Here is a 27,116-nt window from a genome sequence, read left to right as displayed (position 1 = left end):
GTTTCCAGGAGAAGTGGAGGGCTCTGCGCAGCTTGACGTGTACAGGTTCTCGGGAGCCGCTGCCCCCCACTCCCTGCCCCAGAGTGAGGGCTGGACCTGGGGACTCGCATCTGAGGGTAGAGGGAGCATTCAGGGCCAGCCCACCAGTGACGGGGGCACCGACTTCACCCTACCCCCATAAGATGCGACCAGGAGGGCATTTCATCTAAAATCCCACGAGCTTGGTCCAGGCATGAGCGATCATCACACACGCCTTGATTGAGGGACACCCTACAAGATGCCTGTGCCCTTCAGAAGTGGGGAGGACAGAAAGACTGGAAAGCCTAAGGAATCAGCACAGACTACTAGGCTCAGAGCCGTGCTGAGCGGATGCCAAGGGGTGCCCTGGACTGGGTCTCGGGACAGAAAGGGGGCCATGGGGGAAATGCAAGTAAAGCTGAGAGTTTGGGGGACAGTGTTGTATCAGCGACAGATGAGACGGTGGTCCCCTCTGCTGATGCCCTGCCCTCCTGTTGCAGGGATGATGCAGTGCGTGATCGCCGTTGCCGACAAGGTGTTTGATGCCTTCCTGAACATGATGGCAGATAAAGTAAGCCTTGTTGGAGCGCCAGTGCACGCCTGCCAGGGCCGTGCGGGGCCTGCAACCTGTCTCTTCTGAATCCAGGCCAAGACCAAGGAGAACGAGGAGGAGCTGGAGCGCCATGCGCAGTTCTTGCTGGTGAACTTCAACCACATCCACAAGCGCATCCGGAGAGTGGCCGACAAGTACCTGTCCGGGCTGGTGGACAAGTGAGCTCGGTTTCCTTCTGGTGCTGTGCGTGTGTTCACGTGTGTGCACATGTGTGTGGATGTTTGTGTGCACACGTCTAGATTTGGGATGCAGGGAAGGGTCGACCTTGCATCATCAGTACAGAGAAAAGTGGACTCAGAGTCACAGCTCTCAAAGGGCGGGGCAGCCCCCACAGGATGTTGGCAAGTGAGGAGTCAGTGGTCTAACCCTCCCCTGTTCAGAGTGGTCGGTGCTACTTAGAGCACATCTCCTGACCGGGTGTCGTGTCCCTGTTCTCGGGATCCCACCCTCCCTGCTGCAGAGCTCTGGGCTCACTCTGGGATGCTCACAGCCATCCTAAGTGCCGTCTCCCCGCCCAGGGCCCGGCCAGAGGACCTGGTGGAATTAGTTTCTCCCAGGCCCTCGGGAGGAGGGGAGCTCACTCTGAGCTGGTTCCACCCTGGGCTTTCCTTGCTGTATTGAGAGGCACGGCAGGCTCGTGGAACAGGTCCTCCCAGGTGAGGGCCCTCATGGTGGGCTGGGCCAGCCTCAGTGCACTGCCATGCCAGGCCTGCCTGCAGCTCCCGCAGGCATCCCCGGAGCCTGCAGCAGACACCATGTGCCCATCCAGGTAGGGCCGGAGGGCGTGTCTGAGCCAGGCCACGGAGCCTGCAGCCTGCTTCCCTTGGCCCAGGGCCACCTGCTTTGAGCAGCGGGGGGGTTTCAGTGGTAAACACTGCAGTGCTACACAAGCCACAGTTGTGGAACTGCGGAAACGGCAGGCCAGCTATAAGTTACATGCAAATTTTCTATTGTGTGGAGGGTCGGCACCCCCAGCCCCCCATTGTTCGAGGGTCACCTGTCCTGCCATGTTCCACGTGAGGGTACAGGGGCCTTGGTTGAAAACAGGGAGGATCCCTGTGGGAAGCAGGGAGTGGTCTGGCCAGCGCATAACCAAGATGATGGGGCCGGGGGGGGGGGGCCGGGGCTGGGCAGCAGGAGGGGTGAGGGGCCTTAAGGAGCACAGCTCCTTGGACAGGTGGCTTCTAGGCCCTGAGAGGTGGCTCTGGGTGCAGATTCCCCCACTTGCTCTGGAGCGGGACGGTGCTGAAGACCATGCTGGACATCCTGCAGACCCTGTCGCTGTCACTGAACGCCGTGAGTACCCCGCCCACCCTTCTGAGCCTAGCTCATGCCACAAGCCGTGAATGGGGGGTTGGGGGGCTCCCATCACAGATGGGAGGGGTGGGGGAAGGGAGGGAGGTGCTGCGCAGGGACCTGCTTTGGAAGAGGGACCTGTGTTCTTTCAGGATATTCACAAGGACCAGCCTTACTACGACATTCCAGACGCCCCCTATCGCATTACCGTTCCCGACACCTGCGAAGCACGAGAGGTGGGCCGGGGGTTCGAACTTCAACACAAGGCTCTGGGGGACATGGTCCAGCCCTGTGTTCACTAAGCTCTGACAGCCCGGCGCACCCTCTTCCAGAGCATCGTCAAGGACTTCGCTGCGCGCTGTGCGATGATCCTGCAGGAGGCCATGAAGTGGGCGCCCACAGTCACCAAGTCTCACCTACAGGTACTTTCTTGAAATCATCAAAAAGCATCCTGGGGAGTTCCTTCCAGTCTTACAGAGAGCTGTAGCCAGACAGCGTGCTGGAAATACCGACAGCACTGGTGTGAACTAGCAGACCAGGAACACTGGTCCAGGCCCAGGGTAATGGGACACCCTGTGGGGTGAGCATGCTGGTCAGGGGCCAGGAGGGCAGGTGCGGTGGGACTGGGGGGCAGGCCCAGGGGAGCCGACCGCTTATGGTAGGCAGGACTAGGGGTGCATGCAGGCTGGGCGAGAGTGGCATGGCCAGGAGCCCGGCAGGCCAGCAGGAACAGTGGCTGGCTCTGGCTCTGGCTCTGGTCCCAAGGGAGTGGCAGCCCGAGCGGAGCCATCTCTTCAGTAGATCAGGGCGGGCGAAGCCAGCCTTAGAGCCAGGGTTCCCTCCCCCACCTCACACGTGCTGCACAAGGCTTGCTTTTACCTTTAAAATAACACGGCGCTTCCCCGTCTCAGGAATACCTGAACAAACACCAGAACTGGGTGTCGGGGCTGTCGCAGCACACGGGGCTGGCCATGGCCACCGAGAGCATCCTTCAGTTTGCCAGCTACAACAAGCAGAACACCACCCTTGGGGTACGTGTGCCTCTGGGGAGCGGGGTCTCCAGCCGTGGGAGCCCTGCCCCCATATGGGGAGTTTGCGGTGTCTGTGGCAGACCCCAGGCTCGGGGGAGCTGCTCACCGTGTTTCTGACGGAGCTCTAAGGTTGATCCTTTATCAGGATCAGGTCCACGACGGACGAAGTGTCCTGCTGGACACGGTCAGCACGTTTTATGGTCACGCTGGCCTGGCCATCCATTGGACCGAGCTGCACCCCACGTCCTTGGCTTCGTCTCATTCTGCTCGAGGTTCATTTAGGGGCAGCACGTGCGCTGAGGGGTTCCCTCTGAACCAGATCAGAGATTTGCCTCAAAGCTGGTGGTTGGCAGCAGTGGCCTGTCCGGCAGTGGTGCGATTTGGCGTCTCCCAACCCTGGGGCCCAGTGCAGGGCCTCTGCGGTCCGTGGGAGCCCAGGTGGCCACGTGCACCTCTATGCTGCCCGCTCTGGGGTCAGGGGAGGCCAGGCGCCCAGGTGGGAAGGGAGCCGCCCCTTAGGCAGGCTGAGGATGCGGGCAGAGGCCAGCAGGGCTCGGTCCTGGTCCAAGGTGATGTTGCCTAAAAGATTTCGGGATTTTTCCACAGAAAAGTAGATTTAGGTTAGGTTTTTCCCTTTCCTGTTGCTCAGGAGGGAAGGACCCTTTTTATCTTGTGTTTTGATCGCTGGTTGTTGGGAGACCCCCGCCCTAGAGCCCCTGCCCTGCAGAAGGTGCAGCCTGTGGCCTGGCTGACCTCTCCGCCCAGAGGGGAGTGGGCTGGGGGCTGATTTGGGCACAGGAGCGGGGTCAGAGAGATGCAAGGGAGGGTCTGGCAGCTCTCAGTCCCTCAGGACTGTGCTCAGCCTGGCGAGAGGACCCCGTGTCCCCACTTCCTGGGGAGCAGGCCGAGGTCAGGGACAGTGAGTGGCAGAGCCAGTTTCCCACACATGCCTGCTCCAGGCCACTGTCTTGAAAAAATGTAACGCACTCTCAAGTCACCTTTTTAAAAATGAACCAGCCTAAAATTTTTATGAGAAAACCGTGTATTTTTTGTTTGTGGTCCAGTTTTACTGTTTATATCTTTTCCCCTGACCTTCTTTCCCCCCACCCCTACCACCCCAAAATAAAAAGTTGCCCAAAACCGCAGCATCTGAGGGTTGGTTGTCTCCAGTAGTGTCTGTGTATGACGACTGGCTGTGCTGGTGTGTAGGGAACAGAGCTGAAGGGACAGTGTGAGGTGGCCCTGGAGACACTGGGCGGGTCCAGCTGGAGGAGGGGCCTGGAGGGGTGGGCAGACTGGAGAGGCGAGGCCAAGGCAGGGTAAGTGGGGGCCGTGTGAGCCGAGGTCCCTTCCAAGTGTGGGCAGCCACACCAGTGGGGATGAAGTAGCTGGTCATGGAGCAAAGCTGTAGTCCCAGCTTCCTTCCGGAGATGTTTCAGAGTAAAATGTTTAAAACTCTGTTTTCCATGCGACCTGGCAGACCCCAGAGCGTGTTTAGAGGTGTTTCATTTTATTCACTTGCTATTGCTGGAGATTTTAATAACCCGGGTCTGAGCATGACAGCCTCACTGCACTGGGCTTTGGCCACGAGGGTGTGCAGTGACTGTCCCGTCTCTGCAGGCGACTCAGCTCACGGAGCGGCCAGCCTGCGTGAAGAAGGACTACTCCAACTTCATGGCATCCCTCAACCTGCGCAACCGCTACGCAGGCGAGGTAGCCGCCCGCCGCGTCGGGGCCCTCTAGCGTCCTCTCCTTCCTGGTGGGGGCGGGAGGTCTGTCTTGGGGGGAAGGTTTGGTTCTTGGAAGGAGTGGGAGCTCCTCTCTAGTCAAGTCTTGTGAATAAGAGAGCAACACCTTTCTTGGGAAAAAAAGTAATGTCCAACTCAAGAAGCACGTGGCTGATCTTGTTCAGCCCACGTGCAGGCAGCTCTGCTGTAGCTCAGTGTTGGATTCAGACATCAGGGCCGAGTCCCCACCCTCGGGGACTGTCCAGAATGGTGGGAGCAGCACTTGTTTCTAGAGGAGGAGTTCCGGGGCACCATGCGCGGTGGCGGCAGCACCCAGACGAGCCTGTCACTCCGCATGGGCAACGAAGCCCCGTGGTCTGGGTGACCAGGCCACATGTGCCTCCGCTGACCTTCCACAGGTGTATGGGATGATCCGCTTCTCAGACGCCACAGGCCAGATGTCTGACCTGAACAAAATGATGGTCCAGGAGCTGAAGGCAGCATTGGGCACGGGTGACCCTCAGCACTACACAGAGGCCATGTTCAAGCTGACGGCCATGCTCATCAGCAGCAAAGGTACCGCCCAGGCCCGGGCCACCTTGCTGTCCCAGGGAGCGAGTCCTGGCCACGCAGAGAGCCTGCGCTCCCCCGGGAGATCCCTGCGGCATCACGCACAGGACTGGGGTGGGTGGGGCTGTAATTAAAAGGCCAGCGCTGTTCCGGCCGGTGCCAATTGTCCTGCTGACCCAGGGAGGCTGTGGGTCGACCTGTCGGGGCCTCTGAACAGCATGCATTTGGTTCCAGACTGTGACCCGCAGCTCCTCCATCACCTGTGCTGGGGTCCCCTCCAGATGTTCAACGAGCACGGCATGGAGACGGCCCTGGCCTGCTGGGAGTGGCTGCTGGCTGGCAAGAATGGAGTGGAAGTGCCGGTAAGACGCCGGCTGCAGGCGGCTGCGGGGTGAGAGGTGGAGAGACAGTCCTGGCCCCTTGGATGACAAGCGTGGAGACCCCGGGAAGGCCCCTCACCCTACAGGGCCTCATATGTAAGCAAGACTGTGATATTAAAGCCTGCCCACAGGACTGTCACTGGGACCAGAGGGAGTGTGTTAAAGGACCCAGTGGTGCTTGAAGCTGTTATTTTTCTAAAGCTCGGCAGGGGGAGCCATTTCTCCACAAGTAGACACTTGTGTTTATCCACAGTGACCCGCGTCCTACCTGCCGACTCTGGGACAGCAGCCCTCCTGCTGGAGGGGGCCCACGGGGAGGGTCTACACACCCTTTCAGCTGATGGGATGAACACCTAAGAACAGATTTATTTTTCAAAGATCCCATTAATTTTCACAGTAATGGGATTTGACATGTTTTTTCTGAGTTTCTTAAGATAATGAGAAGTGGTCAGAAGGAGTGTTCTGTGTTTTTTGCCCCTGAGGGTCAGCTGGATAATTTCCAAGGATGGAACTGGAGTGTTCCAGGCGTGGAGGTGGCCGGCCGTAGTCGTACCTCCTCACGGAGTTTGTGTCCAGCTCACGGTGGCGGGCGTCTGTGGAGGGGCCAAGTCGGTTGTGTGGGGAGCAGAGACACTGGCCCCTGCCCCTCAGGAGGGAAGTCGGTTGGGTCTGGGCTCTCGCCTAGCTGGCTGTGCTGTCTTCAGGGTTCCAGGGCAGGTCCCTGCCTGTGTGTCGAGGGTGATGGCAAGGGGTCTGCGCAGAGTCTTTGTGAGGATGAGCCGACCTGGCCCACCTCACGGCAGCTGTTGTCACTGCAGGGCAGGGGCTCTTCAGTCACAGCTACGTCCCGCTCCGTCAGGACCCGTGCGTGTATTGTCTTCATCTGTGTTCACTGCTGTGTGTGATACACGCCTTGTAACAGTGCTGTCTGTGTTGTCAAATGCTTTTCCTAAGCCTTATGGGTGTATCCAGACCGTTTCCCCGTCCTCACTTACCTGTGTAAGCCTGGGTCTGTAGTTCTCCTCAGTGCTTCCTGGGCTGCAGGTGGGGGGAGTGAACTTGCAGCCTAGTTCACCTTCATCTAGTGCTTTGGCTGTTCTTCCTGGGTCTGTGATCCTAAGTTGCCTTTGGCATGTTACACACATCTATCATCTGTTGGCTTGCATTGTTCCTGGGGAGAAATCCACAAATTATCATCCTTTCTCAGTATGTGCTATTGTTTGTTTGTTTTTCCTTTTAGCTATTCTTAGGGTTTTTTTATCTTTGATTTTTAATAGTTTGACTCTTTTGTGCTTGGGTGTGGTTTTCTGTGTATTTTATGTTGGGATTCCTTGACCTTCCTAAATCTAGAGATGTCAGGTTTTTCATCAGACTTGGAAAGTTTCAGGCCAGTATTTCATTAAATATATTTTTTACCTGGTTTGCCCCTTCTCACTTGGGTTCCAGGGATGCCTGTGGTGCAGATGTTGTGACGATGGCAGTGTCCGAGGGTCGTCAGCATTCTCTTGGGTTGTTTTCATTCTTTCTCTCGCTTTGGTCCATTTTCATTGGCCTCCTTCCAGTTCCCTAGTACTTCCTCCTGCCTTATTCATTCTGTTGTTAAACCTTTTTTTTTTTTTTTTTTTTTTTGCGGTATGTGGGCCTCTCACTGTTGTGGCCTCTCCCGTTGCAGAGCACAGGCTCCGGACGCGCAGGCTCAGCGGCCATGGCTCACGGGCCCAGCCGCTTTGCGGCATGTGGGATCTTCCCGGACCAGGGCACGAACCCGTGTCCCCTGCATCGGCAAGCGGACTCTGAACCACTGTGCCAGCAGGGAAGCCCGTTAAACCATTTTTAATGTATTTTATTTCAGATATCATAATCCTCAGATCTAGTATTTCAGTTTCTTTTTTATACTTTGTATTTCTTTTTTATACTTTGTATTTTTTTCCCGAGAATTTCTGTATCTTCACCTTTTCTTTCTATCTTTTCTAGTAAATCTCTAAACATATTTATGATAATTATTTGAAAATCCTTATCTGGTCGGTTAGTTCTAGCATCAGGGTCATCTGTGTTCAAGTTTGTGACTGTGGACCTGACACTGTGTTTAGAAAAACAGTGGAGACTGAGGGGCCCTGCTGCTTTATCTTCTCCTTGTGCCTGGTGGCTGAAGTGAAGGCCGCACCCCCGAGGGGCTCATCTTGGCAAGAAGGGTGGGTTCTTCCTGCTTTACATCACACCTTCACATCTTCCTTTTTTTTTTTTTTCTCTAGTTGCGGTGAGCAGGGGCTACTCTTCGTTGAAGTGCGTGGGCTTCTCATTGCAGTGGCTTTTCTTGTTGTGGAGCATAGGCTCTAGGCACGCGGGCTTCAGTAGTTGTGGCATGCAGGCTCAGTAGTTGTGGCTCACAGGCTCTAAAGCACAGGCTCAGTAGTTGTGGCACACAGGCTTAGTTGCTCTGCAGTATGTGGGATGTTCCCAGACCAGGGATCAAACCTGTGTCCCCTGCATTGGCAGGTAGATTCTAAACCACTGAGCCACCAGGGAAGTCCCCAAGGAGGGGTTTTTATGCCAAGCAAATTGCTACGTCATTTGGGGTCTGTCAGACTCTAGTCTGTCCCCTGCCTCTGCCATCATCAGTAGCTTGGCTGGCTTGAGGTTTCGGCCTTGGCAGGTCCGTCCACCACTTGTGCCAGACCTAGTGCTGGCCCCAGGCTGTTGGGCTCATCCTTCCCAGGGAAATGTGATCTCTCTCTGGAAAGCAGCTCTTGGTAGCTCTTCACCTGCCCTCCTCAACAGCCCGACAGCTATGTGTGGGTTTAGTGTCACCAAGCTCTTGCTGTTGGCTCAGGGCTGAAGGCTGTCTGTCTCCCTGCTCCTGGCCTCTGCAACGATCTGCTGTCCAGGCCCAGCTATGCTCCACACCCCGAAGTGGGGGCCGTTCCCCTATATTTTTATGTCTTTAGTATCATTGCACCCTGGTTTTTCATTTTTTCTATTATCTGCCAATGTTTGCTGGTTATGAGCACAAAGAAGGAAACAAAAATCGTTCGTAGCCCCAACTCAGAGGCGGGTGCTGCTGGAGTCTTTTGCATTCGTGGGGAGATAAAGCCCGAGCAATCTTATTGGTCTCATATAGCACAAGGGTCTGGGCCTTCGTTCCACTGAGACAGGAAAGAATTCTGGTCCCCTGGTTCTGTAACCCGTAACAAGAGCACAGGCCCAGACTGGCCCCCACCGTCCGGCAGTCTGTAAACGCCCAGACAAAATCCTCATGGCCCTCTCTGCCCCCCGACACTCCACGGCGAGCCTTAGTGAATCCTGTCAGGTCTACCTTTTATCTTTAAAGCATCTTCAGAATCTGACCACCTCCCAGCAGCCCGGCCCAGCCCCTGTCTCTCCCCTGCACTTGGAGACAACCCAGCCCCTGCTTTCCCCCCAGACCCCTCCACCTTCTCTACACAGAGGAACCAGGAAAATGGATCAGATCAGGACCCTCCCACGCCCAGACCTGTCCATGCTGCTTGTGCTCACGCAGAGCAGAGGTGGACGGTGTCTGACCAGCAAGGCCCCTCTGCCCCCTGTTGCCGCCACAGGCACCCTGCAATCCCTGCTGTCCCGGCCCCGGTGGGCTCCTGCTTTAGACTGCGGGTGCCACTCCCTCCCCGGCAGCGCTGTCCTCAAACAGGTTTTCTCCAGGGCTGGTCTGAGCTGTGTCCTCCACCTGGGGTCTCCCCAGCCGCCCTGCCTGAAATGCCGCCACGCCGTCCCCGCTTCCCTTCACGGCTGTTTGCCCCCAGCGGAGAGCGCCGTGCAGTCTGTAGGCTGCTTCTACTCAGCCTGGACCTGAGTTGTGTTTGTTCACACTCATGCCCCGAGCCTGGAAGGCAGGCCCTGGCCAGGGTGGTGACCAGGACGGGGGTACAAATGGTGGGCAGGCAACCTGGTGGGCTGCTCCCTTACCCTCCACCCTGCAACACGTTTGGCTGCAGGGGCGACCGCCGGGAGTCCATCCTTGTGTCGTGGATGGGCTTCTGTCTGCGCTGGACTCTGTCCTCACCTCATGGCCTCCAGATGGCTTCTGTGCCTGCAGGCAGGGAGGAGGGCAGAGGCGAGCATCACCTCCCTGCCTTCTTCCTCAGGGCTGCCCCGACTCCCACTGCTCACTCCTGCTAACGAGTGGGCGAGGGGACCTGAGACTGGCTGCCTGGCGCCCTGAGCAGCCATGGAATGGGAGGAGGGATGGGGTCCCCGTGTCCCCGCAGGGGCTCTGGATGTCCTGGAAGGAGCCGCTGGCTGTTGTCAGGCCACAGAGGCTGCTCCCCTGCGAACCCCTCACCCAGGCTGGTGGGGTCACAGGCTCCACGCGGCCCCCACAGTTCTTCCCTGAGCCTGGTTAGCGGCATAAAGGTGTCGTGTGGGGTCCATGGGGGTGGAGAGGAGGAACTGGGTTCTGGAGCCCACCACGCCCCTGCCACTGCCAGCCCAGAGGCCCTGAGCAGGCGGCCTCCCCTGCGTGGTTTCCAGGCAGTGCTGTCACAGGTGGGCTGCACCACAAAGCAGGACACCTCCTGGCTATGGTCCAGGAGGGGCTTCTGGTGAAAAAAGGCTGGAAAGTGGGATCATGGGGAGATCTTAGTGATTTTTTTTTTCATACCTTCCTCGGTTTTCTAAATTTTGTTCAGTGAGCATATATTCCTTTTATGATTAAAAAAACAAAACAGGGGGCTTCCCTGGTGGCGCAGTGGTAGAGAGTCCGCCTGCCGATGCAGGGGACACGGGTTCGTGACCCGGTCCGGGAGGAGGCTGGGCCCGTGAGCCATGGCCGCTGAGCCTGCGCGTCCGGAGCCTGTGCTCTGCAACGGGAGAGGCCACAACAGTGAGAGGCCCACGTACCGCAAAAAAAACCCAAAAAAACCAGCAAGCCTTTTTCTGCGCCCCACGGAGGGGCTAACACCTGCATTCTTGCAGTTCATGCGGGAGATGGCGGGGGCCTGGCAGATGACAGTGGAGCAGAAGTTCGGCCTGTTTTCTGCGGAGATAAAGGAAGCAGACCCCTTGGCTGCGTCGGAAGCCAGTCAGCCCAAACCCTGTGCCCCCGAGGTGACCCCTCACTGCATCTGGATCGATGTACGTGCCCCCGTCTCCCCTGTGCTCCACCCACTCTTCCCCGGGGTCGGGACTCCAGGTTGAAGACTGCCCCACCTCGGGGGTAGCTGGCCCATCTCGCTCCCCACGCCCCGCTGGTCTTGTCCCTTTGCCCCGCAGACCCCACCTGCCCTCCTGTGGGCCTGAGCCCCTCCTTGGCAGGCAGTGGTGGCTCGAGGGTGGGCGGCCACCTGGCCCTGCCAGCAACATGGCCCCACCAGCAGCGTATCCCTTTCCATCCAGTTCCTGGTGCAGCGGTTCGAGATTGCCAAGTACTGCAGCTCTGACCAGGTGGAGATCTTCTCCAGCCTACTGCAGCGGTCCATGTCTCTGAGCATTGGGGGCACTGCGGGGAGCATGAACCGGCATGTGGCGGCCATCGGGCCCCGCTTCAAGTAAGAGCTCACCTCAGGGCCTGCTCCCCCGGGTTTCCTGTGGTTGGTCACTTGTTCACCAGAAACTGACCGAGTCCCCAGCACATGCAGGGCCCCTGGGAAAGGCATCCGCACATGATGGCCGAGGCCACCATGCCCTCTCGGGGCTGAGGACATGGGGCAGCGTGCTGTCCACAGCAGGGAAGTGTGCAGGAGGTGCTTCATGTGGGGACCCGACCAGCCAAACACTGGGGGTGAGCAGCAGCAAAAGGATTCTGGTGACACACTGGAGAGGGAAAAACGGCCAGCTGTGTGGCAGAGCCTGGTGTGACAGCTCAGGCCCATTACCCTCTGAGGCCGATTGTGCCAACTGCACACCAAGCCCTGTGCAAAACCAGCAACACCGGGGGAGGGCATACACCCCAATAGGCAGCATGTGGCCCAGTGGGCCTCAAACCAGGTGCGGTGGTCAGGGGCGCTGTGTACACAGCAGGAGGGCCTGGCCTGGCATGGGGAGGGCTCTTGACTGGGCCTGCAGATACCTGGGGGGTCAGATGGAAGGAGGGTGAGGGGCCCCTGCAGGTGGGCACCACTCCCTCTACCTGTTCCCCTCCCTGAGCTCTTGACTCATGTTCCTGAAGCCCACTGGGCATGCCCTCGGGCCGTGCTTCTCAAACCAGTACCCAAGGGCTAGTTTTCTTTTTCCCTAATTTTCAGTCTGTTGTGGACCTATACTTTTACAAATTGCAATGAGAATGGGTTAGTAGGAGAGGATCCATGCTGGACCGTCCCAGCCATGGGAAGTGGCCATGGAGATGAGCAGGAGGGCTGCCCATTCCTGACCAGCGCGTCTGCAGATGCCTGCAGGGCAGCCCTGATCTTGCAGAATCCAAGCAGATTGTTCTTAGAACCTGAGTTCTACCTTCGTAGTCCCCGTAGGTGATGGTACCTCAGGGAGTGGTTTGCAGTTTGTGGGACCAAAGCTTCTGGACGAGGGGCAGAGTCACACACACGTTGTTTTCCCCCCAACAAAAGTGAAGGTTTAAAAATCCTTTCGTAAGGCATCAGGGTACAGTAATCCGAGACAGGTGACCACCTGCCCGATCCACAGCCCTGGCGGGAGGGCTCTGCCGCCTGCAGGTGGGCCCTGAGCTCAGGGAGAGGTTTGCAGGAGGCGCCACTCGCTGATCGGGGCCCTCTTGCAGGCTGCTGACCCTCGGCCTGACCCTCCTGCACGCGGACGTGCTTCCCAATGCGACCATCCGCAACGTGCTCCGCGAGAAGATCTACTCCACTGCCTTCGACTACTTCAGGTGCTGCCCCCACCCCACCCCCAGCCCCCAGGCCTGGGTCACTCGGCCTGCTGGGTGCCGACCCCTGGCTTAGTGGCCCGACTTCTCATTAGGAGGCTGCGCGCCCCACCTTGCCGCGCTTCCTGACTCCTAGACCCTGGCACTCACCCTCGTCCCTGGCTGTTTGCAGTTGTCCCCCAAAGTTCCCTACGCAGGGAGAGAAGAGGCTGCGTGAGGACATAAGCATAATGATTAAGTTCTGGACCGCCATGTTCTCAGATAAGAAGTACCTGACCGCCAGCCAGCTCGTTCCCCCAGGTGAGCCCCAGCCTCAGCTGTGCTGCATGGTCACCAGAGGCCCATGCCTGCCCGGTCACCTCTTCTCTGGCCGCTGCTGGGGAGCAGGAAGGAGGGCAGGGTCTCCAAGCAGACAGGCAGACACCCCCTGGTGTAACTTCCCAGCGCGGGGCCGTTCTCAGGGGCTCCCTGCATGCCCGACAGTCTGTATTGGACTATAGCCTATGTGCTGGGAGGGATAGGGCACGGTCCATTGTCACCTGGTGGGGCCAGTCTTATCGGCAGGTGACTCCAACATGGGGGGTCGTGGGAACGTCCCCTGATTCCAGGCACTTGCCCTGCAGCAGTTGGGGACCAGGGGCAGTTTTCTGGAAGAGGTGACGTGTGAGCTGCATCTTGGAGCATGGAGGGTGGACGGGGTCAGGGAAAGGCGCTGAAGTGGGAGCCAGCAGCCGCCCCACAGGAGGAAGCCCTGCTCTTGTTTCTCTGAAGCATGTAGCTGGTCACGCGCCCAGGCTGGGGGAGGCGCGTGTCTCTGCAGGCAGACCCACATGGACAGCCTGGCCGCCACGAAAGGGAAAAGCAGGCACAGTGATTGTAAGCAGCTCTTGGCTCCACTCAGAGCAGGGCAGGCAGCCCTGCCATCTGTCCCCACGGGTCCCCGAGTCATCGCCATGTAGGAGGACACTGGGAGGTCAGTGCCATAATTGATCAAGGCGGCTCCTCGATTTGCTTTGCTTTGGGCTCAGGGGAACATAACACACTTTAGAAAACTTCCATCTGCAGTGGTTCATGAGGAACTTTGCAGACGCCTGGTTCGTCCAGGGAAGCCGTCACCGGCCGTCTCCCCCACCTGCTCCCCCACAGCTGCTTTGTCTGTGGTGAAGGTCCAGACACCTCTTTTTAGAATGCTGTGTCTGCCCACAGATAACCAGGACACCCGGAGCAATCTGGACATAGCGGTTGGCTCGCGCCAGCAGGCTACACAGGGCTGGATCAACACCTACCCGCTGTCTAGCGGCATGTCCACCATCTCCAAGAAGTCAGGTCGGTGGGGCTTTGCTGCCGGGTCCCTTGGGTCCTCAGGGTCATAGAGCAGCTCCAAGGGACACTCTGTGCCCTCCCCACCCCCATCCCCAGGCATGTCCAAGAAGACCAACCGGGGCTCCCAGCTGCACAAGTACTACATGAAGCGCCGGACGCTGCTGCTGTCCCTGCTGGTGAGGCCCGTGCGCCATGCCTGCAGCACTGGGGTGGGGGAGGGGCGCGGCCATGCAGAGGCACATCTGTGTCTGTGTCCCTCACCAGGCCACTGAGATCGAGCGTCTCATCACGTGGTACAACCCACTGTCAGCCCCAGAGCTAGAGCTGGACCAGGCTGGAGAGAGCAGCGTGGCCAACTGGAGGTCCAAGTACATCAGCCTGAGCGAGAAGCAGTGGAAGGACAATGTGAACCTCGCCTGGAACATCTCTCCTCATCTGGCCGTGCAACTGCCAGCCAGGTGGGCTGCCTGAGAGGCCGTGCCGGAGGTCCAGCACAAGGCACCTGGCGGGGGGAGGGCACGTGTCACAGCCAAGGACTGTAAGGGAAGAGCCATCGTAGCCCTAGATGCTCCCCAGTCCTGTACAGTGGTAGGGTCTGTCCTGCCAGGGGCCCAGCACCCCGGAGCCCGAGGAGATAACAGGGCACCCCAGGGCCTCACCTTGTTTGATGAGGAAAGGAAACACCTGTGGTTACTCTGGGAGGTAGGCCTGGGTGGTCTGGGTTGGTTCCTGGGTGGCATCTTCAGGCAGCAGGCTACTCAGAGGGGCGGCTGGCAACCGAGTGTCCTGTGAGCTGTCCTGAGGCAGCTCTTAACAGGGACAGGACTCAGGCTGGTAGGTGCTGAGAGGGGCTTCCCAGGCCCCCTGTGCTGAATCCCAGTAGACTCCATGTGCCTGCGTGCAGGGTGGGCCTTTCTTCCCCGGAGCCCATGGTGCATACTTACTGCTTCCTTCTTCGGGTCCTAAGTCCTCCTCAGGACAGGATCGCAGCCTGACGGTATTTAGGCAGCAGCTGCCTGCCTTAGCCTTGGGCGGTCACACCTGAACACTTTGCACCCACCCTCCCACCTGCTAGCGTGCCTTCTGGCCCACGGGTGCCACAACGTGGATGGGTGCTTTGGGGGCCAGGCCAAGGGAGGTGTCCTTGGAAGGATCATTCCTGCTCCAAGGAGTTCTGCCCTTGGGTCACAGCCGGTCACAGTAAACACCATGTCAGTAGCCACAGTGCTCAGATGTCACTGGGTGTTGGTCCACATCACTTAGTCCAGGGCTCCCCCAGCCCCTGTCTTCAATGTCTGCCACCCACACCCTCTTTGCCTGCAGGTTCAAAAACACAGAAGCTATCGGCAATGAGGTGACCCGTCTGGTTCGCTTGGACCCAGGAGCCGTTAGTGACATCCCCGAAGCCATCAAGGTAGCATGGCGGGTAGCGTGCCAAGACTTGGTCCTAAGTGCACAGAAACAAAACTGCCTCCAGGGATGCCTGGAAGCGAGGAACACAACCAAAACCCACTGACCTCAGTGGTACCATGATTTTTCTGATCTTTTGTGTTATCTACTCTTTGGATGAAACATTTACTGTGTTTACAGTAGAAAAACGTTGAGTGTATTTCACCCTGGTTGAAGTTGTGCTGTTGTATGTAATGTGTCAGAAGCTGTTATAAATGCCTTGCAGTTTTCACTCCTTGGGGCCATCCCTGTGACTCCCTTCTTCCTCCCCAGTTCCTGGTCACCTGGCACACCATCGACGCCGATGCCCCCGAGCTCAGCCATGTGCTGTGCTGGGCACCCGCAGACCCACCCACAGGCCTGTCCTACTTCTCCAGCATGTACCCGCCGCACCCACTCACGGCGCAGTACGGGGTCAAAGTCCTACGGTCCTTCCCGCCGGTGAGCCCATCTGCTGGGTCGACCTCGGGGGGCTGCCCAGCCCCACGGGGGGACAGAGGGCAGGCCTGATTGAGGGTGAGGACGTGTCCTGGGGGTGGAGTGACAGCAGGGCCAGTCCAGGTGGGGTGGGGCCCTGGGACCCCTGTCCTGCCTGGTGCTCTCACCCCTTCCTGAGTCATGACTGCTCCTCCCCCACCACACAGGATGCGATCCTGTTCTACATCCCCCAGATTGTGCAGGCCCTCAGGTATGACAAGGTAAGGCATGCAGCACAGGCCGACCAGCCTGGAGGGCCGGGCGGGCAGCGGGACGGAGCCCAGGAGCAGGGCCACTGAGCTGGGACCTGGGCCCGAGGTCTCTCACCCCCATGTGGTCATCCAGCACCCGAGGCCCAGTCCTGCTGTGCTGGGTGAACAGGTTCTGGAAACATTGCCGGCTGCTTCTTCAGGGTGGGTGACCTGGCCTGGGACCCATACCTGCTGGATGGGGGTCTCAGCAGGTCCCCTAGCTCCCAAATCCAGCTCCCCGTCTCCTGGGGGGAGTGGCCAAGGGGTTGGAGGAGACAGCATGTGTATTAGTGAGCTCAGGCCACCCTGGCAAAGTACACAGACTCGGGGCTTAAACTACAGGGAGCTCGTTCCACACAGTCTGGAGGCTGGACATCTGAGATCCAGGTGTCAGCAGGGCTGGTTTGCCCAAGGCCCTCTCCTTGCCGTGTAGACGGCGGCTTCTCCCTGTATCCCCACATGGCTGTCCATTTGTCTGTGTCCTAATCTCTTCTTATAAGGATACAAGTCAGATCGGATCAGGGCCCCCTACTGATCTCATGTAACTTCATCAGTTCTTTAAAGGCCTATATCCAAATACAGTCACATTCTGTGGGGGGGGGGGGGGGGCTTCAAAAAATGAAGGGGGGGGGGGGGGTGGATAATTCAGCCTTAACAGTGTACATGCACATAGGGGCCTGGCAAAGGGCCTGGCCAGAAAACACCCACGGGGTGACCACAGCCCGGAGCCCTCACCACCCGCGCTTCATCACAGTGCCACACCCAAGCCTGCGTCTGAGGGCAGCAGCGTCTACCCCTCCTGCTCCTGCCCATACACCCCCCTGCCCTGGGCCCACAGGGCCCCAGAACACCCCATGCCCTGGCCAAGCCTGGAGACCCTGCACTGGAGGTTGCACATTCATGGTTCATCTTTAGATCTAGTTGCTGGGTTAGAATTGGGTTATTTGAAGTTTGACCTGTTTGGGAAGCCCACCCACCCAAGTTGAGGACATCTGTCCAAGGAATACTTTACCAGATGGGCCGCAAATGACTGTGGGGAGGGAGAGGCTGCACCCCAGGAGTCTTCCAGAAAGGCCAGCTGCCTTTGTAACCTAGAACATGGGAATTCAGCCTGAGCTGGGAGTGACGCAGGGTTTTCTGGGACCCGTCCGTCACTGGGCAGCGTCTTCTAGACAGCAGTCCACAGGGGCGCATTTGAAACCCGCCTGCCCACGCGTCATGCTTGACGACAGCAGAAGCTGGTTAGAGTCCAGGGCTTAGAGTCCAGAGGAGGGAACAGAGGAGACAAAAGCTGGTGCATGCCTGCATAGACAAAGACCCCGGCGGCTGGCCAGCCAGCTGGACTCGGGCTCAACTCCGCCACGCAGGAGAGGTGCTCACAGCCGGCACCGCTCGACCACGCTTCTTTCTGGGTCTGCCAAGTGTGGAGTCGTTGCTGCTTGGGTGAGAGTGGCCTCTCTTGGTGGAGTGTGGCCAGCCTGGGCTGACCTTGCTTTCCTACAGATGGGCTATGTGCGGGAGTATATTCTGTGGGCGGCATCCAAGTCCCAGCTCCTGGCACACCAATTCATCTGGAACATGAAGACGAACATCTATGTGGATGAAGAGGGGCACCAGAAAGACCGTGAGTGCCTGTCCCTCGGACCCCACCCCGTCCTCACTACCTGCCCAGGGTCATCATTCCTCCACTCCCACCTCTGACCCCTGCCTGGCCCCCAAGACCCTGTGGCTCCATCTGCAGCTCCACGGGCAGCGCTTCCCAACCCAGGTCATCTCAGGACCCTCACACCCTTGAAAACTACAGACCCTCAAAGAGCTTGGGTTTATGTGGCCTTGGGCCATCCATGCTCACCAACATTAGAAATTAAAAATAGAGGGCTTCCCTGGTGGCGCAGTGGTTAAGAATCTGCCTGCCAATGCAGGGGACAAGGGTTTGAGCCCTGGTCTGGGAAGATCCCACATGCTGCAGAGCAACTAAACCCGTGCGCCACAACTACTGAGCCTGTGCTCTAGAGCCCGCGAGCCACAACTACTGAGCCAGTGTGCCACAACTACTGAAGCCCGCGCGCCTAGAGCCCATACTCCGCAACAAGAGAAGCCACCGCAGTGAGAAGCCCGCGCACCGCAACGAAGAGTAGCCCCCGCTCGTCGCAACCAGAGAAAGCCTGCGTGCAGCAACAAAGCCCCAAAGCAGCCAAAATTAAAAATAAAAAAAAATAAAAAAATAGAGACCCATCTCACATAAACATAACTTTTAAAGAAGTGAGCGAGAAGAGTAGCATTGTTTAACACGTTTACAGGCCCCTTTAGTGCCTGTGGGAGATGAGGTCATCAGTGCGGTGCGAGAGCCCCTCACTCTGCCTCTGCATTTCATGTCAGAATATGCTGTTTGGGCTGAAGTGGCTGCAGGAGATTGGGCCTTGCTGACCCATAGTTGGAAACGGAGGAGTGTCTTGTGTTCAGGCCCCCATGGGTGCTCCCCGCCAATGCTACCAAGCTTGGCGGGACGGTTTCTCAGGGGTTCAGTGCAGTGAGGAGTCTGAACCGTGTTATGAGCCTCGCTCTCTGTTCATCCAGCCCCTGCTTGCCCTGCACTCGCCCCTCGCAGGACCTGTAACACCCGCTGTGGTCACACCCAACGTGCAGGGCAGGGTCTCCAGTGCTGACGCATTTCGTGACACAGTATTTAAAGATCCTGTGTGTGGAGCCCCAGCTGCCTCACAGGACAGAAACGTTTCTGAGTGCTGGGAAACTGTCAGGCTTTTTTGTCAAGTTTAACAAAGTTTTGTAGTTGTTTTCCTTAAATGGCAGATTCATTTTATTGATTTTCAAGAAAATATCTGCCATAAGTCTACGTCTGAGTGACTTTACCTTATCTCTTAGTCACTCCTTCAAGTAAAAATGACGGTCCCTGGAAGAGGGAACAGTCAGATGCAGGTACTCCCCTGAGACCACCACACGCTTCAGGTGCGGCCCCCGTGAGCATCCGTGATCCTGGGGCCCTCCACTCGCCACAGCCTAACGGGCATCAGCACCCTGAGGAGGGCAGACCTCCTCTGGGTGGGGTCTGGAGAGAGGGTCCCTGGGACTGTAGGCTCACCCTCGGTTTCTCTGCAGCTGACATTGGCGACCTCCTGGAACAGCTGGTGGAAGAGATCACAAGCTCCTTGTCTGGCCCGGCCAAGGACTTCTACCAGCGTGAATTCGACTTCTTCAACAAAATCACTAACGTGTCAGCCATCATCAAGTAAGTGGCATCTTCTCCAGGCCCCACTTGTGGGAGCTGCCCAAGGAGCTTTGTAGACTCCTGACGTCCCCCGCTAAGGAACAGCCAGATGGGGAGTTTGCTTCCACCGTCCAGGGCCCCCGTGGGCATAGCAGATGCACAGAAAACAACATCTCAGGTTCACTTTGGGTCTTGCCCAAGCCTGAGGACATCTGCTCTCCAGGTTCTGATGGTCCCCGTGGTGTTAGGGAAACCAGACTCCTTTGCAGCCCCGAGGTCCTTTCTTGATTGACGTCCTGGGCCCTCATTCACGTGGAGCAGACGCCAACCTTGGACGTCTTGGCCACCAATTTGTGCAGGATGGGGCCCCGGGGTTGCGGATGCTGGCCGAGCGCCTGGGGAGGCAGCAGGGGAGCCCTAGTGCTGTTCCTCCAGGCGCCTAGTCGCCACACTGTCCCCAGTGCTCAGGCTCCCCCGCTACCCCATCACTGCGGGCCATGTGTCCCATGGTCCTCTCCTGACCAGTTCTAAGCAGAGCGGCAACGTGGCTGCAGAGATGGAGGGTCAGGGTGGACTCCCTGGGCCTCTGCCACGTGAGAGGCGTGATTCCATTTCACTCGCCTTGTCGTGGGGCGCAGAGGTCTGAGGGTCTGCCCGACGCCACACTGCCAGTAAACCATGTAGCCCGCAGCCTGACCCCCACAGCATTGCACACCCCCTTCCCCTGCCCCAGGTGGCAGAGTGCAGGGCTAGGGCCCTCGGACAGGAGGGCCTGTCTGTGCCCCGAAGCCACAGACACCAGCGTCTGTGTCTTGTTCTCCAGGCCCTACCCTAAAGGTGACGAGAGGAAGAGGGCTTGTCTGTCGGCTCTGTCTGAAGTGAAGGTGCAGCCTGGTGAGCAGTGCTCGAGGCCAGTGGGACGGGGGTCTGGGGGACCCTGGGTGCCCGGCACCCCTCTCCAGAACCTGCCCCTGCCAGTGGTCACTCTTGGTTCTCCTAGCTACAGCTGTTTTCTGAAGGCCGAGGCCCTGTCCTTGGCAGCTGTGGTTCTAGAAGTTTCCTGAGCTCCAGTGTAACAGAAGTAACGCAGGCCACACAGTGGGCTTAGGGAGGAGCGGGGGTGTCCCAGGTGTGCTAGGGCTTGTGGGATGAGGGGGCCCATGCCCCCCTCCCTGGTGCTCTTGCCACGTGGTCAGATCCGTGTCTTTTCAAGACAAGATGGGAACCCAGACGTCACCGCACAGCTCTCCGTTCTTAAGTCTTACACATTCGTTCTTCAAAACCCTGGCCTTGCACACTTGCCCACTGCCCGCCTCAGTGGTGGGCACCAGTGCAGGGCCCTGGGTGGGCCTCTCCTGACTGTGCTGAGCCCTGCCCAGCCACGCCCCAGAGAACACTCAGCCTCCCAGAGGACACCATGCTGCTGGGTCGTGTCCCCGAGGCACTGCGGAGCCAGCTGGGCTCTAGAGCAGAGTGGAGCTCGGGCCGTTTGAGGGAGGCTGGGCTGGCGAGGGAAGGAGGGTGGATGAGGTGGGGGCCTGCATGCTCCCCAGGGGCCCAGTCCCTCCCACCAGGACCCCGCCTCAAGCACCCCCACCTCCGGGGGCTCGGGGAACTGTGGTCCCTGACCAGGAAGGGTCTTCTCTCGACCTGCGCTGACAGGGTCGAGCTGGGGGTGTCAGGTGGGTGGGTTCTGGGGCTCCTGTGTCCTGTGGCATTGGCGGCCAGTGGCTTGAGAAGCTGAGGGTTTAGGGTGTCCTCTTGGAGAAGCGTCTGCGGGAGGTGGTTGCCCCATGTGGAATGTCAGGATGGGCCCAGGGAAACAGCACAGAGTCAGGGAAGACAGCCTTACCGGCCTCGGAACAAGGAGTCGGCGGTGCCGCAGGCAAGGCCCTTGAGGCCTCAGCACAGCCCCGTCTGCTGGGAAAGCCTCATCCTGGTCGGGCCCTGGGATGTCCCTTCTGTCCCTCATAGGCTGCTACCTGCCCAGCAACCCCGAGGCCATCGTGCTGGACATCGACTACAAGTCCGGGACGCCCATGCAGAGGTGAGGCACCCCCCGCAAACTCCCCCTCACGGGCTCCCATTCCCTGTCACTTGCGCCCCATTCTGTTTTGTTTTCCAGCGCTGCAAAGGCCCCATATCTGGCTAAGTTCAAGGTGAAACGATGCGGAGTTAGTGAACTTGAGAAGGAAGGTCAGTGGGGCACGTCCGATGTAGTTTGGGGTCCCCATGAACGGTGACAGCCTCCGGCCAGTCAGTCTGGGCCCTTGTCTGGGGGTGGCAGGCACGTGTGCAGTGACAGAGGCCCCAGGGAGGACTGGTCGGCTTGGCTGCCGTGAGAGTGACCGCAGGCTGGCAGCCTCCACAGCAGGAGTCGATTCTCTCCGTCTGGAGGCCGAGGTGTCAGCAGGGCCCTGCTCCCTCCTGAAGTGCTGTGAAGGATCCTTCCGGCCTCTTCCCGGGACAGGGCATGGTTGTTCTTCAGCTGTGGCTGCCACATACATCACACTCTGCAGTGCTGGGGGGGCATGAATGTTGGGAGCACAGCAGCACAAGGGTGTGGCCCTGGGTCCTTGCTCCTCAGCTGTTCTTAGGAAGAGACCCTGGCCCCATGGCCCCACCCACTGACCCCTGGTGTCTGCTGGGCCTCGTTGGCCTCTTTAGGGTTTTGCAGAGATGATCCCTAAGGGTCTGTGTTGCTTCAGGCACATGATCAGGGCTCGCCCCCAGCATCCTCAGAGGGCCTCTCTGCCCGCCGCTGACAGGCACCCTCTCCCTGTGCAGGTCTGCGGTGCTGCTCAGACTCCGAGGATGAGGGCAGCACGCAGGAGGCCGATGGCCAGAAAATCTCCTGGCAAGCAGCCATCTTCAAAGTGGGAGATGACTGCCGTCAGGTAGTGGGCTGGGCAGGCAGGGCAGGGCCGGAGGTGTGCGGGGCTGGGGCAGGCCCGCCTCTCTCCAAGGCTCCAGGCACACTTCTCAGCATCACACAGAAATAGGAATCCTTGGTTCCCCATTTGGTTCTGTTGCCTTGGAGTACATCAGGGCTTTCTGCTAAACCCGGAGGCCTCTCCAGTGGTCCCCCTCCCGCTGTACACCCTGGCTGCTCAGGGAGAACTGCCCCGGGGGAATGGGTCCCCCTTACTCACACCCACCGCCAGGCAGTGCATCCTCGCAGTCTGCCCAGGGAGCAGTGGGCAGTGAGGCTCACCGGGGCCTCCCTCCCTCCTCCCCCTCCCCCTCACTGGGCAGGGCCGCAGGCACCTGGAGCCAGCAGCCCACTACGACCCTGAGTCTCTCCTGGTTCCCAGGACATGCTGGCCCTGCAGATCATCGACCTCTTCAAAAACATCTTCCAGCTGGTTGGCCTGGATCTCTTCGTCTTTCCGTACCGGGTGGTGGCCACCGCCCCTGGTGTAAGTTTCCCAAGCAGTTGCTTGGGCGCTGCCCCTGTCCTTCGCCCTGTGGTGTGCCCGCAGCCTGAGCCTCGGCCTTTCCTCCCTAGTGCGGGGTGATCGAGTGCATCCCTGACTGTACCTCTCGGGACCAGCTGGGCCGCCAGACCGACTTTGGCATGTACGACTATTTCACACGCCAGTACGGGGATGAGTCCACGCTGGCCTTCCAGCAGGTGGGCAGCAGCGCGGCCCCACTGCCCGCCAGCCCCAGCTCCTGCATTGGTCAGCACCCTGTTTTCCAAGTCCTCGTATGTCTGGGGGTAAAACCAGGGCATCTGTAACCTTCCTTGGGATGAAAGGCATGCCTCGAGAGGGGCTCCCCAGGAGAAAGCTGACAGGAGTTGAAGGGGGGAAGGGGCCACAGCCCTGCACCTCAGATGCACCCACTTGTCACTCCGACTACCAAGGTCTGGCTTGCTGATCTAGGTGCAGGCCCAGGGGTTCCAGGGTGCCCACAGGCCCAAGAAGGCACAGCTCCAGGGCACCCTGAGCATGCTGTCTCTGCACAGGCACGCTATAACTTCATCCGCAGCATGGCTGCCTACAGCCTCCTGCTGTTCCTGCTGCAGATCAAGGACCGGCACAACGGCAACATCATGCTGGACAAGAAGGGCCACATCATCCACATCGGTGGGTGGGCATCCTGCCGCGGGGGCACCGGGGCAGGGGCTCTGGGGGTTGGGGAGCTGGGCTTCCTTTCCAGCCGCTGCTCCCCAGTGTCCCCAGGAAACAGCGGCTACAGGGCATACACCCAGCTTTGCCCTGCAGCTGATCCCAGCACGATGGCTCTTTGGGATATTGCAGACTTTGGCTTCATGTTTGAAAGCTCCCCGGGTGGCAACCTCGGCTGGGAACCAGACATCAAGCTGACGGACGAGATGGTGATGATCATGGGGGGCAAGATGGAGGCCACCCCCTTCAAGTGGTTCATGGAGATGTGTGTCCGCGGCTACCTGGCCGTGCGGTGAGCCCCGCGGGTGGGGTGGGGGGCAGGGAGGGGCTTCCATACTGGGCCCGTTCATCCAGCAAGCCCCGCCCACTCCTCAAAGTTCTCCTCGGGTCATCTCAGGCCTTTGGTGGACACAGAACTGGGGTTGGGGCAGGGGGATGCACGGGAGGCCCCCTGAGGCCTTGCCTTCCTGTCACGTCTCTGCCACCTGTGCCAGCAGCATCTTGCTCCAGGCATCAGTGACCTGCCACATTCTGCATCTCCCAGGCTTGGCCTCGCCTGCCGACGCCTTGGGGCCCCTCTGAGCACCCCACCTGCCCTTCCTCCCTAGCCTGAGCCCCTGCACCCCCAGGCTGCGTGCCGGGGACTCAGGTCCTGGCTTCCAAGTGTCATGTGGCTGACGCCACAGAGCAGTGTGGGGACACCTGGACTCCAACCCGAGTCTGCTGAAGCCTGCATGGCGCGTACGCAGTTCCCTTCAAGAAGGGAGGATCCCTTCCTTAGCCAGGCACAGAACCATGGCAGGGGCCGAGAGCAGGCCCTGGGCAGGGGCTGCATGTTGACCACAGGCAGGGCCCCCACCCAGGCTGGCCTCTGTCCACCTCCTTCCCTGCCTCTCCCCAGGCCCTACATGGACGCCGTCGTCTCTCTGGTCACTCTCATGCTGGACACGGGCCTTCCCTGCTTCCGCGGCCAGACAATCAAGCTCTTGAAGTAGGTCCGGCAGGCAGGCCACTTGGGGGCGGCCGTCCCCTGAGATGGGAGCCCTTCGACTGCTGGTAATGGGGACTGTTATCGAGGCCAAGTGCTCCCCCTTGGACGCCCAGACAGACGGGGTCCTGGGTGAGGAGCTGTCCCCAGACCTTCCGTGTGTGAGGTGCCTTGACTTAGGCGGAGGATGTACCCTGCAGCCCTTCGTCCCTCAAGGGTGTGTCTGCGCCAAGCCCCGGGGCTGCAGTGGCTCAGCCCCCTGCCAGTCCTACCCTGGCTGCAGGCCGCTGGGCCCAGGAGGTTCTAGGAAGGGGCCCAAGCCCTCCAGGCCAGCTGGGAACCGTGTCCCCACAGGAGGCCAGGCCACTAAGTGCAGCCCACCGGCCAGACCACGTCCCTGCAGGGAGGGCAGCCTGGAGCCCTGGGGGCAGCAGCCCTGATACGGCCCTTCCCCCCACCAGGCACAGGTTCAGCCCCAACATGACAGAGCGAGAGGCCGCAAATTTCATTCTAAAGGTCATTCAGAGCTGCTTCCTCAGCAACAGGCAAGTCACCCTGTCCTGCCCCACCCATGCACCCGTGTCACCTACCCAGTGTTCAGTGGGCACCTGTGCAGGCCCCCACCTGGGCCAGGTGACAGGATGCACTGCCCCGAGACGCCCAGCCCAGCGGGGCAGGAAGTGAGTTCTGAGAGGCTTCAACCCCTTCAGCTGCTGTGGGGGCCGTGACAGGAGGGGCCTGGTGGGGGAACTGGGGCCACTAGAAGTGGTGGGGCCAGGCCTCAGTGACAGGCCTGGGAACAGGCTCCCAGGGGCTGTGACAGTCGAAGGTGGCCTTGAGGTTTATAGGCTCAACAACAGGGTGAGCGAGGGGAGTCCAGGCCCCAGGAGGTGCAGAGGCCCCAGGTCCACACCCTCGGGACAGAGAACTGGCTCCGGTGGACCCGCCGAGGTCCAGTGGCACAGGAGCGCCACTTGGTTTTGCTGACTGGGGAGCAGAGAAGTGGGGTGGCTCAGGGCAGCAGGAGGGGTTTGGAGGGCAGCATGAGGCAGGCTCTCCTGATGGTGATGTGAGGCAGGGCGGAGGGGGAGTGCACAGACCCCTTCCAGCCACATGCGAGGCCCCAAGGCTGGGAGTCAACTCCTACAGACGCACCCCCGGGCCACATCCCGGGCCCCAGGACTGCGGGCAGGCGTCTGGCTGAGGAAGGGCATCCTCTTGAGCCCACTTTGGGGCCCATGAGCAAGGAGGAGACGGGGCATAACAGGGAGGCTGTGGCCATGGGTGAGGGAGCAAGCGTCCCAGGGAGAGAGGGGCTGGTGGGCAGACAAAAAGTCTGCGATCGGGCACTCGACCTCCAGGGGTGTAGCAGGGTGGCTCAGGGGGTCAGGTCCCCAGACCAGCACAGGCCCCTCACAATCCCCTCTGCTCTCTGCTCCCAGGAGCCGGACCTATGACATGATCCAGTACTATCAGAACGACATCCCCTACTGAGGGGCAGAGTGCCGCAATCACTGCTTGCTGCTGCGCACGGCCTGCCACCTCATCCGGCGGACAGATGGGCCGAGATGCCCCTGCAGAGCCCGGCAACCCGCTGCCTCCCGAGGTGTCGCCTACGTGGCCCGTGTGGCTGGAATGACAATCAGAGCCAGTCTTTGCGCAGGTGTGAGCTGTGCTTACACTGGACACATTCCCTACCTGTCTTGTTCTCAGAGGTACATGAAGTATTTTCTTGTGTATAAAAAATGGAAAAATTATATTCAACCTAAGATTCAACCAACGTGAACAAAATAAAAACAAAAAAACTGCGTTGAAACCAATCCAGTACTAAGTGCACATTCAGCTAGGGGTGGGGGGCGCCCGCCCAGGAGCCTCGCAGCCAAGAGGGGCCATCCCCGGTGCCCCGGCTGTGAGCTTCACAAAGACGACTCACCACAGCACAGATGTACCAAAAATAGCACTGTATTTTCCCTGATGGCTCTCAGGGCTCCCGCAGAGGCCACCCGGCCGCCCCATTCTCATCTCTCCTCCGTAGGCGTTGCTCTGCATCCTGCCTCTGCTCCGGTCCTTCCCGGTGTCCCTCTCGACCACCTTCAGGTCCTCTACTCCAGGACACCACCGTCCTCATGCACCAACCTCCCCGCAGTGTCCATCCCCACCCACGTGACCCTCCAAAGACCCAAAACTAAAAAAACGATGACAAAATATCTAGAAATAAGTCACACAAAAGATTGGTTAAAAAGCAGGGAAGGACTTCCCTGGTGTCTCAGCGGTTAAGAATCTGCCTGCCAATGCAGGGGACATGGGTTCAAGCCCTGGTCTGGGAAGATCCCACATGCCGCGGAGCAACTAAGCCCGTGTGCCACAACTGCTGAGCCTGTGCTCTAGAGCCCGCAAGCCACAGCAGCTGAGCCCACGTGCCACAAGTACAGAAGCCCGTGCGCCTAGAGCCCGTGCTTCACAACAAGAGAAGCCACTGCAATGCCAAGCCTGCGCACTGCAACAGAGTAGCCCCTGCTCGCCACAACTAGAGAAAGCTCGCACACAGCATCGAAGACCCAACACAGCCAAAAATAATTAATTTTAAAAAGTAATTTTTTAAAAAAAAGGTAAGATACAGGTGAAGAGACAACCAATCAATGAAAGGCAGAACAATGAAATTACCAAAAATGAGGCATAAAGAAAAGGAGAGTTGAATGAGACGCTCCAGTCACCCACAACAGGATTCCAGAGTTGGTGAAAAACACCCAGCTGCAGGAAGCACAATATAAATAAATATAAAGAAGCAGCCAATATGTAAGTTAAAAAAACTTTTTAAAATAT

At 58.9% G+C, this 27,116-nt stretch overlaps 1 protein-coding gene across 11 annotated transcripts in view; it reads left to right on the top strand.

Moving 5' to 3' along the window:
- Nucleotides 1-26,113, top strand: part of PI4KA (phosphatidylinositol 4-kinase alpha) — a 95,040-nt gene extending 68,927 nt beyond the window's left edge. For 4 of the 11 annotated variants that reach the window (XM_027088755.1, XM_027088749.1, XM_027088758.1 and 1 more), the window contains 33 exons: nt 519-589; nt 665-789; nt 1,846-1,927; nt 2,080-2,163; nt 2,260-2,349; nt 2,839-2,958; nt 4,579-4,671; nt 5,105-5,261; nt 5,490-5,617; nt 10,586-10,744; nt 11,006-11,157; nt 12,342-12,449; nt 12,619-12,746; nt 13,653-13,772; nt 13,866-13,945; nt 14,034-14,227; nt 15,093-15,183; nt 15,492-15,659; nt 15,863-15,916; nt 17,450-17,570; nt 18,830-18,913; nt 19,064-19,193; nt 19,996-20,066; nt 21,147-21,219; nt 21,298-21,368; nt 21,960-22,069; nt 22,487-22,591; nt 22,681-22,881; nt 23,143-23,263; nt 23,402-23,597; nt 24,207-24,296; nt 24,755-24,838; nt 25,736-26,113. In XM_027088755.1, the coding sequence (XP_026944556.1) occupies nt 519-589; nt 665-789; nt 1,846-1,927; nt 2,080-2,163; nt 2,260-2,349; nt 2,839-2,958; nt 4,579-4,671; nt 5,105-5,261; nt 5,490-5,617; nt 10,586-10,744; nt 11,006-11,157; nt 12,342-12,449; nt 12,619-12,746; nt 13,653-13,772; nt 13,866-13,945; nt 14,034-14,227; nt 15,093-15,183; nt 15,492-15,659; nt 15,863-15,916; nt 17,450-17,570; nt 18,830-18,913; nt 19,064-19,193; nt 19,996-20,066; nt 21,147-21,219; nt 21,298-21,368; nt 21,960-22,069; nt 22,487-22,591; nt 22,681-22,881; nt 23,143-23,263; nt 23,402-23,597; nt 24,207-24,296; nt 24,755-24,838; nt 25,736-25,787 (3,713 nt within the window). In that variant the 3' untranslated portion in view covers nt 25,788-26,113. Of the gene's footprint in view, nt 1-518; nt 590-664; nt 790-1,845; nt 1,928-2,079; nt 2,164-2,259; nt 2,350-2,838; nt 2,959-4,578; nt 4,672-5,104; nt 5,262-5,489; nt 5,618-10,585; nt 10,745-11,005; nt 11,158-12,341; nt 12,450-12,618; nt 12,747-13,652; nt 13,773-13,865; nt 13,946-14,033; nt 14,228-15,092; nt 15,184-15,491; nt 15,660-15,862; nt 15,917-17,449; nt 17,571-18,829; nt 18,914-19,063; nt 19,194-19,995; nt 20,067-21,146; nt 21,220-21,297; nt 21,369-21,959; nt 22,070-22,427; nt 22,592-22,680; nt 22,882-23,142; nt 23,264-23,401; nt 23,602-24,206; nt 24,297-24,754; nt 24,839-25,735 lie in introns of those variants that run through there. The other 7 variants (XM_027088751.1, XM_027088753.1, XM_027088752.1 and 4 more) reach the window with 7 other exon arrangements.
- The last annotated feature ends 1,003 nt before the right edge of the window (nt 26,114-27,116 follow it).

Source organism: Aethalodelphis obliquidens, unplaced genomic scaffold (genome assembly GCF_003676395.1).
Source record: "Aethalodelphis obliquidens isolate GAN/ISIS:26980383/991018 unplaced genomic scaffold, ASM367639v1 scaffold63, whole genome shotgun sequence".
Classification (NCBI taxonomy): domain Eukaryota; kingdom Metazoa; phylum Chordata; class Mammalia; order Artiodactyla; family Delphinidae; genus Aethalodelphis; species Aethalodelphis obliquidens.
The sequence above is the reverse complement of the archived record's forward strand: the minus strand, read 5'-3'. Positions and strand labels throughout refer to the sequence as shown.